This window comes from Poecilia reticulata, chromosome 23 (genome assembly GCF_904066995.2).
Source record: "Poecilia reticulata chromosome 23, P_reticulata-male-v2, whole genome shotgun sequence".
Taxonomy (NCBI): domain Eukaryota; kingdom Metazoa; phylum Chordata; class Actinopteri; order Cyprinodontiformes; family Poeciliidae; genus Poecilia; species Poecilia reticulata.
Genome location: NC_088852.1, coordinates 13,838,314 through 13,855,355, shown reverse-complemented (window position 1 = coordinate 13,855,355; position 17,042 = coordinate 13,838,314). Strand labels below are relative to the sequence as shown.

Here is a 17,042-nt window from a genome sequence, read left to right as displayed (position 1 = left end):
AGCAGGGTCCTGGAGGGTACATGTGAGTTCACCCAACCGGTCTACATGTGTTTTGTGGACTTGGAGAAGGCGTTCGACCGTGTTCCTCGAGGAGCGCTGTGGGGGTTCTCCGGGAGTATGGGGTACCGGACACTTTGTTACGGGCTGTCAGGTCCCTTTATGACCGGTGTCAGAGTCTGGTCCGCATTGCCGGCAGGAAGTCGGGCTCGTTTCTGGTGAGAGTTGGACTCCACCAACGCTGCTCTTTGAAGAAATTCTGTTCTTCATTGGACAGAATTTCTTGGTGCAGCCAAGGTGTTGAGGGGATCCGTTTTGGTGGCCTTAGGATCACATCTCTGCTTTTTGCGGATGATGTGGTCCTATTGGCTTCATCAAGGCGTGATCTGCAGTTCTCGCTGGAGTGGTTCGCAGCCGAGTGTGAAGCGGCCAGGATGAGGATCAGTGCCTCCAAATCCGAGGCCATGGTCTTGAGCCAGAAAAGGGTAGAGTGCCTTCTCTGGGTCAGGGTGGTGTCCTGCCCCAAGTGGAGTAGTTTAAGTATTTTGGGTTCTTGTTCACGGATGAGGGAAGAAGGAAGCGGGAGATCGACAGGTGGATTGGTGCCTCTGAAACGGGCGCTGTCCCAGTCTGTTGTGGTGAAGAGAGTCTGGTGGCAGTGAAGACAGAGCTGAGTCAACAAGTGAAGCTCTCAATTTACCAGTTGAGAGTTCAGAGGGGCCGGCACAGGGCTCGAAAGAGACACAAAGAGGCGGGGACTGGGAAGGAGCACGAGGAGGCGAGGATTCGGGAGGAGCACGAGGAGGCGAGGATTCGGGAGGAGCACGAGGAGGCGAGGACTCGGGAGGAGCACGAGGAGGCGAGGACTCGGGAGGAGCACGAGGAGGCGGGGACTCGGGAGGAGCACGAGGAGGCGAGGATTCGGGAGTACGAGGAGGCGGGGATTCGGGAGGAGCACGAGGAGGCGAGGACTCGGGAGGAGGCGAGGACTCGGGAGGAGCACGAGGACGAGAGGATTCGGGAGGAGTACGAGGAGGCGAGGATTCGGGAGGAGGCGAGGACTCAGGAGGAGCACGAGGAGGCGAGGACTCGGGAGGAGGCGAGGACTCGGGAGGAGCACGAGGACGAGAGGATTCGGGAGGAGTACGAGGAGGCGAGGATTCGGGAGGAGGCGAGGATTCGGGAGGAGCACGAGGAGGAACTTAATGTATATTTACATAGAAATAAAATTGTTTAAAGCTGCAGATTGCAAACAACTTTCCTTAATCTCCAAGTGTTGAACAGGAAAAAAAACCCTAAACTAAAAATAAAACTGTTTAACTGTTTCCTTTGGTTGTTCCTGGGTCATTCTTTTTTTGCGACAACATTCCATGTCCCTGTGTTTTGTTTATAATTATTTTTGGTACCAATAAATGTACATATTGGTTTAAGTTTTTAAAATTAGCAATATTTTCTATGCTGTCAGTAATAATGAGTAAAAAAAAATAAATTTATTTTTACTATACAGATATAAATGACTCGTAACTACATGATGTTACAATTTGAAAAATAAAGCATAGTAAAAGGGATACACTGTTTTTAAGAAAAAGTTTATTTTTATTCAAAATTTACATGTTTAACTCTGTGATCTATATGTAAATGTTCCTAACAGGGTGGAACACATTCAGAGACAATGGTGAAATAAAACAACTGTAATCATTAAGTTATCCTATCATGGGCTTGCCCTTTAGTAATGTCTTATTCTTAAACATGTCAGTGTTGTAACACAATATTTAAAACTTATAAAATACTTTTTTTCCCCAAAAGTCCTGAAGCCAAAATGTTGCCACAAAAAAGAATCACCCTCGACTGGCAACTCTTCTAGTCTGCAACTATTAATAAACAAACAAAAATTAATGCCTGTCAGAGCAATCTGAATGTCAATTTTAATTTGTTCAGTCAGTAAAATCAGGAGAAATGTGCTATACAAATACTATTTGATCTGATTTTTTTAATGAAAATTACATTACAAAGACATATTAAGACAAACCTTTATTTTGTCTTTAGTCTGTTCTTCCTCCATGAAGGATAAATAATTTTTTGAGACATTGTTTTGCTAACTTATCTTCTACTGGAGCTTTGGATGTTTAGATGCACTCTGGTACTCATGGCAGCTCATATTACCAGCGCAGCGTGCGATACCTACCGCGGCCACCAGGGGACCCCCCAAGAACAATAATTTTTTTCTTTTTGTCCACGAAACAATGATTTCTACAAACTATGACATATATTATTGTAAAAACAAATCACTTCATGATGGAATTGTGCGTTTTTCTCATTATAATGACATACACATTTTCACTAAAACAACCAAAAACGGTCTACTGAAGGGGCCCCTTGGTGGCCCTAAATGGCTGCTTAGTTTGCTTATGTTTTGGGCCGGGCCTGGGAAGAGTATGCAAGACACACATCTTCTCTGAGCAGTCTGATAGCCTGCTTGCTACGCAGGGCCCCGCAAAAGGGAAAAGGCCTTTTGAAGCAGCATCTTGCACGTTGGATTGTGGACATGGTGGAACAGGCTATATGTTTTAAAGGGCCACCACCCCCCTGCAGGTGTACGGTGCCATTCTACCAGGGGCATTAGTGTGTCATGGGCCACTATGAATGGGGTCACTCTGGAGGCTGTATGTGCAGCAGCCTCCTGGTCATCTCCCCAAATACTTTTGCTATGTTCTACAGGGTCAACCTCTGGCGGTCATCCGGGATTCATAGAACCGTAGTTACAGTCGTAACGTTCCTTCCGTTCCGTCTGCCATAACAACAGTTTGCCTGTCGGAGAACAGCTCTACTTCCGCGTCAGCCAGCGTCATGTCAATTAGACCAAAGCTCTTCTTCTGATAGAAAGAGTGAATTATATTACAAACAGCAACAAGCTACAACTCTACAAACATTTTCCTTCTGAAGATGGAGCACAGAAAAAACAGAAAATTACGCAATGCAAAAATATTTATTATATGATAAAAAAGACTAAATCCAATGAGGTCTAAAAGTGAGACTAACTGCATCGGTGTCCAACAGTCTGGTTCTGCCTGAACTCGTCTCACATCGACTCTGGCTTCAGTTTTCTTCATTTCTAACAGACATGTTCACACAGAAAGTCCCTCACACATCGTGACTCCATGACCAGGAATGACTTTCTATATGATCAGATGGTTGATGAGTGAAAAAGCTGCAGAGGTTGAACTGATCCACTCTGAGTCTGGAGGAAGGAGCCGTGTCCTCTCTTCATCCATCAGATCCTTCACTCAGACGCTCTCTGGTCAAACGGATCAGTGGAGTTTGTTCATGGATCTGTCGTCTCTCTGCAGAACAAGAAAAACAGTCAGATAATCAAAGAGAGACAAAAACACAAATTAAGAGACAAACCTTTAACTTTGAGTAGAACCGTTTTCTCTCTTTGAAGATTTCCCGTCAAACTGTAGACTAAACATCTGTACTCTCCACTGTCTGTCTCTGTGGGTAATCTCAGAGTCAGACTGAGGTCTCCAGTCTTCAGCAGGTCTTCATCCATCCTGGTTCTGTTTCTGTAGAACCGGTTTTGTTTCTCAGGCTGGTCAGAGTTATTCTGATGAACATGAACTGTCACGTAGTTTCCCTTTCTCCACTCCAGTTCAGCGTCTCCAGGTAGATCAGGTGTTGTTCTGAATGGCAGCAGGACAGACTCCGCCCCCTCCTCCACCTCCACCTGGCAGACTGAGAGAAGATCAAGGTGAGTTTACAGGACACTTTGTTTTTATGCATCTCTGCCTCCTGCGTCTTCCCTCATTCTGACATATGTTCAATGAAACACAGGAAAAAAAGCTGAGCTGACTGTAAAATACTATTGTGTCAAAACTATAAGCTTGGCCTTTAAAGTTAAGGTGTGAAAACTTTAGGTTTAGGGAGCTGCTGCTGACTCCCTTATTGAGGAAGATTATTGTTTTTCACAGAAACAGAATGTTAAACCAGACATTTGCAGTGTTTTCTCTTTGTACGTGTTGCTGATGTCATACAGGAGGAGGTGAAAGTGCAAACGTGGTGAAGAGGATATAAACATCATTTATGTTGTGTGTAAGCTCACTCTGAACCTCTGGGAACCTTCAGGAATCTGTTTTCAGTTTCTTGAGTAAATTAATACATTGGCAAAGATGCGTCTTCTGTAAAATAGTAATCCACTGACCTTTGACCTCCAGCTGAACTTGTTTCTTCATCAGGACGTCTCCGTTCCTGCTGGAGACTTTACAGGTATAGATCTCACCGTCTTCCTCAGAGGGCCGTCTCAGAGTCAGACTCAGGTCTCCAGTCCTCAGCGGTTCTTCATCCATCTTGGTCCTGGTTCTGTAGAACTGGCTCTGTTCTCCAGGCTGATCAGAACCGTTCTTATACACATGGACCTTTTCACGGTCTCTATCCCTCCACTCCACTTTAGCATCTCCAGGCAGATTCTCTGTGATTCTGCAGGGCAGCAGGACCGACTCCACCCCTGATTCCACCTTCACCTGTGGGACTGAGAGACAACAGAGGACAAGATGAGCTGGACAGACAGCAGCAGCTCTGAGGACATTTCCTGGAAGTAGAACAGGTTTGTTTTCAAACTATAGCAGATAAAACATCTTCTGTGATTTGCACCAGTGTTTCCTGGTTCTCAAAGCCACTGCCCTGCATGTTCAGATGTTTCCCTGCTTCAGCACACCTGATTTTCATTTTGGTTGATTAACAAGCTTTTGTTGAACTGCACTCATCTGAAGTTCAGATGATTGTGAAGCTTAAAACCTGTTGATGTGTAATTTCTGAATGTCTCCATCCGTCACTGGAGTGAGAGGTGAGGTTCACCCTGGACAGATCTCAGTCCATCACAGGAAACAAATACTTACAGACACTTTAGTTATGGACCAGCTAAATTTCATAAAAATGTTTGCTTTTTTTTTTTTATACATATTTGTTAAACTGTCACTGTGTCCTTACAGGTGGAGGAGGGAGGGCTGTAGTGCAGCAGAGAGCTAGGCTACTATTAGCACCAAAACACGTCAGGATTTTAAAGATCAGTGATCAGCCAGAAAACTGCAGTCAGCGCTGCACGGTTTTCTTTTTAATACATTAGTCTCTCTGTAGAACATTTGATTATTGTGTTTAATGTACTGACCATAAATGTTATTATTATTCTTTAGTTATTGAAGTATTTCAACATGTCTTGAATATGTCCAAGGGAGGAAATCCTATTTCATTATGGGGGGCGGTTGGCACAGTAACATATGTGGTTTAAAAAGTTTTTGATGTGTTCAAGCTACATTAACAAAAATTAAATCAAATGTGTGTTTTCTCAGTAGACCCATACAAGTCCAACTAAAACTCAAATGTTTAGATATGAGTTTGGTTCAGAGTCACAGATCTAATCTCTGCTACACCTTTACAAAAGCAGGACAGACTCTGCCCCTGAATCCACCTCCACCCTTTGAAGGTGGTCTGAGAGACAACAGATTCATAAATTGTTGATTAATAAATGGTTATAAATGCTGAGCAAAAGGCGTTTACTGGACCAGTTAGAACACATTTTCTGTTGCTATGCTTTATGTTTAGAAATTCTTCATGTTTCACTTTTGTCTCCCTCTGGTGTGGTAAGCGGTTGCTAGCTTAGCTTTAGCTACTATGGCTATATGTTCTGTCCAGTTGTTTCTCCATCTCAGGTGAAAATCCTGTTATTTGTTGTTCCGTATCGCCCACCAGGTCATTACTCTCAATTACTAACACTGATATGTTCATTATATTCTGATTTTGACATTCATGTAGACTCTTCATGTTTCGTACTCCAGGTTGAAGAGCTACTGGGATTCAAGTAAACCCTGACCTGGAGGTCTTCACACTTTATGACCTACAAACTAAACATGGGAATCCTGAGTTAAAGAACTGACTGTCCGCTCCATCATGAGTTTGGAACTGGACTTCCACACTTTATGCCCTTCAGCACCAGAATCTTAAGAGGCTTCTCTTCTTCAACACAACAGGTTTAAATCAAAAGGCAAGTAAGGCTTTGCTGAGTTATTTATTAAATGGTTTTTATATCATCTTAACAATACACAATAAGTGCCATGAAAAAGAAACAACATATGAAGGCTGTGGCCGTTTTTAAAAGGAAGAAAACTAGGACTAAGAACTGGATCTCCTCCAGCTGCTAGAAAGAGATTCTAATGAAACATCTGATATTTTCCAGGAGTTCAAACTTACCTGGTATGAAATAGTGGCGGAAATGAAACAAAGCACCTCCAGACAATCCAAGAACCAGGAGAACCAGGAAAACTGTGACCCAGATGGGTGTACCCTCTGTGGAGAGACAGAGAAAACATAACCTGGAGCTAGAGCTTTGACCTCTGACCTTTACCTGCAGATTGTTGGAGGGAAATGTTTCTGTAATGCTGTTGTGCAAGGAAAAAGTTATGGAACAGATTCAGGTCACTTTAGCTGGGAAAGAATGTTTGCAGGGACCAACTGGAGCCAGAAGTGATTTTCTGTTTGGTCAGATGGAAACAACTTGACTAAATGTTAGTCAACCTTCTTGAGATGGAGCCAGATGTTGCAGATTCTTGGAAAATGTAACATACATATAGTATGAATTGTGCCAGAATAATTGTGTAAATGGAATTAAATAATGCCACACCAATCTACACATCAACTGAGATGAAATCCTATAAAAAGTGATGATATATATATATATCCTGCACAGGACAGGACACTATTATTCCTCTATAACAGCAGTGGTCCCCAAACTACGGCCCGAGGGCTGGATCCGGCCTGCCTCCACATTTGGTCCAGCCCCCTGAACAACACCAGAGGATTACATTTTTTTTCATATACTGTATTTTCCAGACTATAAACTGCTACTTTTTTCCTAAGCTTTGAACCAAGTGGCTTATATGTGATTTTTTTTCAACCACCAGGGGGCTCTTTAGCAGGAAGTGAATCATTGAAAGTCAAAATTGGAAATAAAAGAAAGCGTCCATTAAAATGGAATTAGGTTTTAATAGGGAATTGAAATTTGAGAATGTTGATCAGTTAAATAGCATTGAGGGGAAAAAGATTCTTTGGTTTTTTAAATACTGGGATCATTGAGAATTTGAGGTATAGATATTAGGATCCAGTAGATGGCAGTGCAACAATAATGGATGCAAGCTGCTGTTGAAATCTAAAGAAGAAGCAGAAGAAGAAAGCGGGGTGTGTCAATTGCAGATTTCTGGCAAATCTTTAAAAATCTGACTTATCAATTCTGATTTTGGCCGATACGGATTGTCTTGTCTGAATATTGCTAAATGCAGAAAACGTCAGGGGATTGGCAACAGTAGGGTGACTATTGATAACTGCAAACATGGAGACATGACCTGGTGGGCCGGTCTATCAGTCAAACGTCTCTAAAAGGAGAGGAAAGCGGTTGATTTTTAGATCTTTGCTGAGGTAGATAAGATCAGTGTATAAATTCACCATGTCATGATTTTATGTTATGAGACGTATAATTTGTGAAAATAAAAACTCAACTTCCCCTGAGCTACTATTGCCATCACTCCCAACCAAAACCAACCAGAGACAGGAGGATAGTCTTAGCACTGTCAATCAACCTCTTCATGCTGTCAATCAACTTAACATTACAGGAAAACCGTTTATCCACTGTCATCGGTGTCCATGCTAACTAGCCTTAACAATAATGAGAGGTTCTGTTAGCTGCAGCGTAGCCAAATGCAAGAGATCAGGGAGAAGTGGGATGAGCAGCACCACAAGAGTTTGTGATTGACACCTAAGGCCTGCCTTGTGGCTCTGACTGTTTGAATCCAGTTAGCACTGGCTAACAGAAGAGCTACATTTTTTTTCACAGATTATCTCTCATGCAATATCACGACACAGTGGCAGCTTCAACAAATATGTAAAAAAATATAAGTTACATAGTGCTGCATTAGACATTATTAGAAAGACACATAACAAAACATTATGCCTGTTATTGCAGAAAACATCACACACTTAATTTAAACTAAAGGTTTAACAGGTTGAGTAAAACAAAAACAAACGTACACACCTATTATAAAGATGTCTTGTTGCTTTCCAGGAAAAGTTCAGGAGTGTCTGGATGCAGCTGTTGAGGAGAAGAAACAAAATAACCATATAAGGAGAAAGAAATATAAACAGGAAAACATGCAAGTCTTACAATAATTAAATCAATTAGTTTTTTGTTGTTTGTTTTGTTTTTTACAATAAAATGAAATAATGTGTTCTGACAAGAAATTTAGAACAGTATTATTTATATAGTTTTTAAGCTAAGCTACAATAACCAATAACGAGTTTGCAAGTAGGCATTTCAGTAAAAACTCCCAATTAGAATATGTTTTTTTTTTTTGCAAATGTCACTTTTATTTACTCCCAGTGATGTTTGTTCCTATTTCAGAAATATAAAAATTAACTATCTGTATGTACAATCCACAATTTATATAAGGCAAGAAACTTCTGACCCATTTGAACAGTTTATCGACCTAACCTAATCTCAACATGCCTGATTAGAGCACCGAACATGCAACAAATTTAACGCTGACTGAAACACGAGCCGTCGCCACCCCAGTCTTACCGTCGTCCCCTGGTCTGACGGTTTCCCTCCGCCCCCACATTACGTTCGTTCGTCGTTCGACCCCACCATACTCCCCACCCCGCGACATTTCCCATATTCTAAAACCCCAAACTTGACATTGGAAAGTATATTTACCGAAGTTAAATGGCCACCTGCTTTTATGTCAACAACCGGGACGTCAAATCTTGTTTAGCAAATAAGACAATTGCAGCTTGACATTTTTAAAAAGCAGGATTGAGACATAAGTAGCATGACGCCATGAACGGTTAGCTTTCACGCGCCCACTTCAGTTTGACTTGAAAAAACGGCCGGTACTTTGAATTCGGTTAAATACATGAATAGTAATACAGCAATCACCGCGTTTTACTTTTATAATACACAAGCAAACACAGCATTGTAAAAAATAATATCTTTTTTGTAAAAAGAAAAAAAAAAAAGACTTCAAAACAGTCTTCAATTACAGACTCTGCCATGAGTCTCACGAAGTCAAACGAAGTCAACTACAAATATTTCAAAACATTATTCACAGAAAAGAATGTGTTTTTACTTATTTTACTTTACCAGGGAGGTGGCAGAAAGGTAACTCCGTCTCTTAATCCAACTGAAGTCCAAAAGATATATGTTCCAGGGTCCGGTTAGCGAGCTTGAAATGTCGTCTGACCAGTTTTCGCGCTTCGCGAAGGTTTTTGTTCCCATGATGCAATGCGTAAAATGAAAAATACGGTACAAATACCTGTAAAACTAAAAAACTGAGAAATTCCTTCAAATTCTACAGTACATTTACCCGTTTTTTTACAGATTTTTTTTACAGTGTGGAGTGGCAGAGATATCTGCGGCTTATTTTTTGTAAAAAAAAAAAAAAAAAAAGTTACAAAAATGTTATGTTTACTGGTTTAAAAAAAAAACTTTGGGGTTGCGATTTATAGTCCAGTGCGGTTTATAATCCGGAAAATACGGTATTTATTTCATTAATAGTGTTCTTTTTTATTTCCTGGATTTTTTTCTGTGAAGAACCCAGAGAGGGTTATTTGATTGTGCTTTCTGGAAAACAATACATTTTTACATTTAGGCACTTCTGCAAATGTCACACTTTTTCTGTTACAAACTGACTCTGGCCCCCCACCAGAGAAGGGAAAAGTTATGTGGCCCTCACAGTTTGGGGACCCCTGCTTATAAGGTCAGACGTTTTACCTGGATCCAGAGGTTGGACCTGATCCACAGTTTGGACCTGTTTCAGAACCACTCTCTGTCTCAGGATGTCTTTGTCTCTGTAGTGGGTGCAGACGTAGCGTCCACTGTCTCTGGCTGTGGGGTATCTCAGGGTCAGACTGACGTTTCCGGTTCTCAGCAGGTCTTCCTTCATGGCAGTGCGGCCACAGTAACGCTCTTCCCTTTCTGCATTGTGTGCACTTGTGTTTGGATATGCATGAACAAACATAAATCCTGGTTCTGATCGGGTCCATTCCACTCTGGTGTCTCTGGGTAAACCAGCAGATGTTTTACAGGGCAAGACGACAAACTCTGCGTCTCTATTGACCTTCATCTCCACCTGGACATCTGGAGAGACATTGAATCATTTCACTGATCCAGAGAGAAGCAGCAGCAGCAGCAATTCTTAACAATCTGGACCAGAACCTTATATTCTGATGATTTACTACATCCACATACAGTCTGCTACTGTTACTTAATCCACTGTGGCTAAAACTGCCAAAGAGAAATAGGAGTTCAAAAAGAAACTAGCTAGAAACTAGAAACAAATACCTGAGTATTGGTGACATTTGAGGGTCCCAGGATAGGATGAACAAATAACCCTTTACAAGATGCTTTACAGCTCCTGTCCTGGAAAATGTACTGACTTTATAAATAGAGGACAGAATTTCTTGACATAAAGACATCATGCTAACATTGACGCTAGCGACGTGTTCATGTTGAGTTTTCTTTGCTCTGTATTTAAAGGTCATCTGTCCCGTATGGCATCTGATGGTCTTCTTCTTGGTTCACCACTCTGTGCATCATTCTTTAAATGTTTTGGATATTAACATGTACAAAATAACTGACCTTTGACATTGAGCTGACCCTCTGTCAGCTTTAGCGTCTTTACTCCATCAGCAATGCTGCAGATGTAGTTTCCACTGTTGGTTGAGGCTTTCTGAAGGTCAGACTGTAGTTTCCAGAGCATCAGGACTCATCGATGTTCTTCCTCTGTAGATCTGGTTCTGTCCTTCTGTATCACTGCCTTCTTGTCGAAAGAGGAAAACTTTGGAGTTGTGATCATTACGAGTCCAGATAACGAAGGGATCTTCAGGAATTATTCCCCCATAAAGGCAGGGCAGCAGGACAGACTGCGCCTCCTCAAACACTTCTATCACTGCAGCATGGATCCCTAAGGACACTAACGGCACACACACATTTAAATCACACCGTCATACACTGAAATAATTCCAGAATCACTGGAATGCAGCTGCTGCTAAGAAAGGAACAACCAGTTATTAGTTTCTCCTTTGTTGCAAACATCTTCAATTTTAAAATCTCCTTCATCTGTGAGATTTCAGCTCAACATGAAAAATTAGGACATCGAGATGGAAGCAAACTCTTCTGAACAGTTAGTGTCCAGGATGTGGGCGGCAGATCACCTGTCTTCATCCTCAAAAACTCATGTTTTGTCTAATTCGTCAAGTTGGATTGGAGCTGGTTTGGGGCTCCACAAAGTCAGTCAGCCCGAACTGGATCAGGGCTTTGACTTCGAGAAATTCAGGAGTCACACGGCTCAAGAAAAAACGACATTTCTTACCTCCCGCTCCACAATGGGGCTGGTTGAAAAATCCAAAATATTTTGTACTTGCGTAGACCTGATAAGAGCACTTAATAGACAACGTCAGGTCAAAGAAGCTGCCACACAAACTTATTATACAGATTTCCGATTTGACGGTGTGCAGTTTCTCCCACCACCAAACCGAAATGAAGAGGACCAATTCGCAGCTGAGAATTTCGTCGGCCAGGCTCAGCAAAGCACAAATTATTTTTCAAACTTTTTTGACCAGGACCTGAGTTGGGGAACATTGAGTCTGAATGGACCATGTTCCGTGTCTCCATTGTCAAGGCAGCATATCGGAGCTGCAGCCACAAGGTTGTAGGTTTATTCTTATGTTGAAGGTTAACTAGCTAAATATTGACCACATAAAGGGCTACAGGTAGATTAGTTTATTTTGTTGTTTTTTTTATAATACAGACATAATTGACTCGTAACTATGTGATGTTACAATTTCAAAAATAAAACGTATAGTAAAAGGGATACACTCTTTTTAAGAAAAATATAAAAAGATTTTTTTTCTAAATTTACATGTTTAACTATTTGTGGTCTATATGTAAATGTTCCTAACAGGGTGGAACACATTCAGAGACAATGGTAAAAAAAACACCTGTAATTATTAGTTTATCCAATCCTGAGCTTCCAGTTGAAAAATGGTCTTTTTAACTGATGGTTCACAGTTCTTTATTTAACAGCATTTGTACTGCAAGAGCTACAAACATACAAATAAAATACCATTAGTAACTCTTCTAATCTTTTACCTTAACCTATAAACCTCACTTTATATAATATCATTAAATTTACAATACAAGTATTTAATTAACTAACATTTCTATATTACAGATTAACTAAAACGTATTCCAACTGTTTCAACTGTTTGACAGTTAATCAAATATTAACATCATTTCATGTCGAAACATAAACATCACATTTACAATTCACTCATCAAAACACCCACGTTGTTCCCTCATCAACCAAGCGCTAGCTAATTGATTGTCTGGACCTTAATTGGACTATTCCTTAGTTATCTCCCCTCAACCGTGACTCGTATGCTCGCTCACTCTCTGCACTATGTCCAAAACAGCCAACCGTCAGTTACCGTCAGAAGTTTGTGTGGATCGCCTAGCAACATTGTCCCTCCAAAAACCCCTCAAATCAAAATATCGGTCAAAAGGTCAAATGATCGGTGTTTGTGGAGCAGGTGTGATTAGCAGTCTACGCAAAGCCTTCAATGCAACCCAAGAACTTTGGTCCGACGTAATGGGTTTGTTATTCGGAGAAGACCTTGCTGACGAAGAGGAGGAGAATCCTTGTGAAAGAATTGTGTGGCATTGAGACTGGCTGTGTGTGTCGGTAGCACAGGCTGGAGCAGGCAGATCTGAGACAGACGCTGGAGCTGACAGAGCAGATTACCCACCCTTCTTGGAGTCCTAAGAGGGGGTATTGGAGAGTGCCCCTACTGGGGACTCCCTTGTTCCACTGGGGGACGTCAACACTCACGTGGGCAATGACAGTGAGACCTGGAAGGGCATGGTTGGGAGGAATGGTCCCCCAGATCTGAACTCGAGAGGTGTTCTGTTGTTGGACTTCTGTGTTTGTCACAGACTGGCCATAATGAACACCAAGTTCAAGCATAAGGGTGTCCATATGTGCACTTGGCACCAGGACACCCTAGGCCACAGTTCTATGATCAACTTTTCCGTCGTATCATCGGATCTGTGGCGGCATGTCTTGGACACTCAGGTGAAGAGAGGTGCGGTGCTTTCCACTGAGACCTAGTGGTGGTGAGTTGTCTCCATTGGTGGGGGAGGATGCCGGTCAGACCTGGAAGGCCCAAACGTCTGACAGAGTCCCCTGTGAGGTGGAGCTTTATCTCCCGTCACCGGCAGAACTTCGAACACGTTCCGGGGGAGGTGGGGAACATTGAGTCTGAATGGACCATGTTCCGTGCCTCCATTGTCAAAGCAGCTTATCGGAGCTGCAGCCACAAGGTTGTAGGTGCCTGTCACAACAGCAACCCTCGTACCTGTTGGTGGACAACTTCATTTGAGGGATGCTGTCAGGCTGAAGGAGTCCTATTGGGCCATTTTAGCCTGTGGAACTCCTGAAGCAGCTGATGGGTACAGGCAAGGGGAAGCGGCGTGCGGCTCGGGTGGTTGCTGAGGTAAAAACCTCCGCGTGGGAGGAGTTTTGAGAGGCCATGGAGAAAGACTTCTGTACGGCTTCGAGGTGATTGTTGTCCGCCATCCAGCATCTCAGGAGGGGGAAGCAGTACAGCACCAACACTGTTTATAGTGGGGCTGGTGGGCAGAATACTACGAAGTCCTCCTCAATCCCACCAACATGCCTTCCATTGAGGAAGCTGAGCCTGGGGACTCTGGGTCGGGCTCTCCAATATCTGGGGACGAAGTCGCTGAGGTGGTTAAAAAGCTCCTTGGTGGCAGGGCCCTGGGGATGTATGATATCTGCCCAGAGTTTCTTAAGGCTCTGGGTGCTGTAGGGTTGTGTTGGCTGACCTCTGCAATATTGCATGGACATCAGGGGCAGTTCCTCTGGATTGGCAGACTGGGGTGGTGGTCCTCCTCTTCAAAAAGGGGGACCGGAGAGGTGCTCCAATTACAGGGGGTCACACTTCCTCGTGAAGTTTAAACTATTATATATATATGTGTGTTCTTGAATAAGTTGATTAACTGGCCTAACCTTGTTTTAATATGCTATTGAATGTGTTGAAACTATTTTTCTTATTGGATATTTACTTCATATTATACTTGTCCCAGTCCTAATTTCCAAACTATTTGTAAATGTTCCTAACAGGATGGAACACATTCAGAGACAATGGTGAAAAAAACACCTGTAATTATTAGTTTATCCAATCCTGAGCTTCCGGTTGAAAAGATGGTCTTTTTAACTGATGGTTCACGGTTCTTTATTTAACAGCCTTTGTACAGTAAGAGCTACAAACATTCAAATAAAATGCCATTAGTAACTCTTCTAACCTTTTACCTTAACCTATAAACCTCACTTTATATAATATCATTAAATTTACAATACAAGTATTTAATTAACTAACATTTTTATATTACAAATGAACTAAAACGTATTCCAACTGTTTCAACTGTTTGACAGTTAATCAAATATTAACACCATTTCATGTCGAAACATAAACATCACATTTACAATTCACTCATCAAAACACCCACGTTGTTCCCTCATCAACCAAGCACTAGCTAATTGGTTGTCTGGACCTTAATTGGACTATTCCTTAGTTATCTCCCCTCAACCGTGACTCGGATGCTCGCTCACTCTCTGCACTATGTCCAAAACAGCCAACCGTCAGTTACCGTCAGAAGTTTGTGTGGATCGCATAGCAACCTTGTCCCTCCCCAAAAAAGACTCAAATCAAAACGTCGGTCAAACGGCAACAAACAACTCAATAAGGTCATTTACACTCTGGGCCTTTTCCCCCTTTGCGTAGAAACTTTCCAAAGACATGTGATCCGTTTCTTACTCATTTTGCTACTTGTGGGCTCAGCGTTGCTCAGCGTTGGCGCTGAGCCCACAGCGTAACCGAGAAAATCCGGTTAAAGGATTTTCAAAATAAAAGATCCTCCAGACTCAAATAATACATAAAACTGAAATAAATAAAACTGAAAAACATATATATTATGTTTTTCTTGAATAAGTTAACTGGACTAAACCTTATTTTAATATGCAATTGAATGTGTTGAAACTATTTTTCTTATTTGAGATTTTCTTCATATTATACTTGTCCAAGTACTAACTTTCCAACCCTGTTAGGATGTTTCCTTTTTGCCTTCAAAAAGTCTAAAATTACATTAAAACCATTTAATGGAAGTGGATCAATTGGTTTTGAAGAGAATTTAACTATGGAAAACAAGGAAAGCTTCAACTGTCACTATCTTCTTATTTTTTTAATCTTAAATATATTAAACCTGTATGAGTCAACCTTAAAGTTCCACACTGTTAAGATAGATTGTAGAAAATGTTTATTCAGTAGAATTTAAAAACATTATATTAGATTTAGTCATTAAAGGTTTGTTATTATGTTGAAGGTTAACTAGCTAAATGTTGACCACATAAAGAGCTACAGGTAGATTAGTTAGAAAAGTTCCACCCTGTTAGGTTCACGAACCAAACAGGGTGAAAAGTAATAATTTTAAGTAAAATACAAAATTTCAGATGATGGAATAGAGGTGCAGACCAGTCTGAGGTATTATCAGGTGTCTTTACCATTTATCTGTTTTCATTTCCCCCCAGTGAGAGGAACACTGAGTACCTGTTGTGGGAAAATCCTCTACAGGAATTTCACTTGTTTTCCCAAATAGATTCAGGACAAATACTCTGCCTATACTTTGACTTGAAAGAGGAAATCCTGCAACCAACCATGAAAATTGTCAGATTTTAGAATCAAAGAAATTAATTTTTTCACCCTGTTACGGGACAATAACAGGGTGTGATGTTCCATTCCACACATGTTTTTATTAAGTATTGTTACTGAAACATCAAGTACTGTGAATTTTTCTGTGCCATGTTGGGAATTGAAGACCAATAAATGTACATATTGGTATAAGTTTTTAAAATTAGCAATATTTTCTATGCTGTGAGTAATAATGAGTAATAAAAAACAGTTGTTTTTTTACTATACAGACATAAATGACTCGTAACTACATGATGTTACAATTTCAAAAATAAAACAGTAAAAGGTATACACTCTTTTTAAGAAAAAGTTTGTTTTTTTTCTCCCCAAAATTTACATTGATAAATGTAATTTTTTTTTTTTTGTGTGTGTGGTCTATATGTAAATGTTCCTAACAGGGTGGAACACATTCAGAGACAATGGTGAAATAAACACCTGTAATTATTAGTTTATCCAATCCTGAGCTTGCCCATTAGTAATTTCTTATTGTTAAACATGTCAGTGTTGTAACAAAATATTTAAAACTTAAAAAATTAATACTTTTTTTTTTTCAGAAGTCCTGAAGCCAAAATGTTGCCACAAAAAAGAATCACCCTCGACTGGCAACTCTTCTAGTCTGCAACTATCAACAAACAACAAAAAAAAATAATGCCTGTCAGAGCAATCTGAATGTCAATTTTAATTTGTTCAGTCAGTAAAATGAGGAGAAATGATTTTACTGACTGAACAATATAGTATTTGTATAGTCCTTATACAAATACTATTTGATTTGATTTTTTTGTGAACATTACATTACAAATACATATTAAGACAAACATTTATTTTGCCTTTAGTCTGTTCTTCCTCTTTTCTTTCTCCATGAAGGATAAATAATTTTTTGAGACATTGTTTTGCTAACTTATCTTCTACTGGAGCTTTGGATGTTTGGATGCACTCTGGTACTCATGGCAGCTCATATTACCAGCGAAGCGTGCGATACCTACCGCGGCCACCAGGGGACCCCCAAGAACAATGATTTTTTTTTCTTTTTGTCCATAAAATAATGATTTCTACAAACATTATCACATATATTATTGTAAAAACAAATCACTTCATGATGAAATTGTGTGTTTTTCTCATTATAATGACATAGAAATTGTTGCTAAAAAAACAACAAAAAAGAATGCGGTCCACTGAAGGGG

At 40.8% G+C, this 17,042-nt stretch overlaps 1 protein-coding gene and 1 long non-coding RNA gene across 4 annotated transcripts; one reads left to right on the top strand and one right to left on the bottom strand.

Annotated features, from left to right (window-relative positions):
- Nucleotides 1-2,865: 2,865 nt before the first annotated feature.
- On the bottom strand, nt 2,866-14,994 carry LOC145550152 (butyrophilin-like protein 2). 3 transcript variants are annotated; one of them, XM_081603891.1, is made up of 6 exons: nt 10,673-14,994; nt 9,806-10,171; nt 6,238-6,333; nt 4,196-4,522; nt 3,403-3,729; nt 2,866-3,338 (listed from the first exon to the last, which is right to left on the bottom strand). In XM_081603891.1, exons 1-6 carry the CDS (start codon nt 10,791-10,793, stop codon nt 3,262-3,264), a joined length of 1,314 nt encoding a protein of 437 aa, XP_081460017.1. In that variant the 5' UTR covers nt 10,794-14,994; the 3' UTR covers nt 2,866-3,261. The 3 variants fall into 3 exon arrangements, with proteins under 3 accessions (XP_081460017.1, XP_081460019.1, XP_081460018.1); XM_081603893.1 differs by lacking the exon at nt 10,673-14,994 and adding an exon at nt 10,376-10,662; XM_081603892.1 differs by lacking the exon at nt 6,238-6,333.
- LOC145550153 (uncharacterized) lies at nt 4,546-16,682 on the top strand. Its single transcript, XR_014086037.1, has 3 exons — nt 4,546-4,837; nt 5,826-6,031; nt 16,416-16,682. It is a non-coding gene; the product is annotated as an uncharacterized LOC145550153 (long non-coding RNA).
- The last annotated feature ends 360 nt before the right edge of the window (nt 16,683-17,042 follow it).

Excerpts from the sequence above, each read along its gene's own strand:
- LOC145550152 (XM_081603891.1), bottom strand. The coding sequence starts at position 10,793 with ATGCTCTGGAAACTACAGTCTGACCTTCAGAAAGCCTCAACCAACAGT. Across the intron at positions 10,172-10,672 it reads GGGTCAGCTCAATGTCAAAG|ATGTCCAGGTGGAGATGAAG; the intron begins GTCAGTTATTTT and ends ATGTCTCTCCAG. Across the intron at positions 6,334-9,805 it reads GGTCCAACCTCTGGATCCAG|AGGGTACACCCATCTGGGTC; the intron begins GTAAAACGTCTG and ends GTCTCTCCACAG.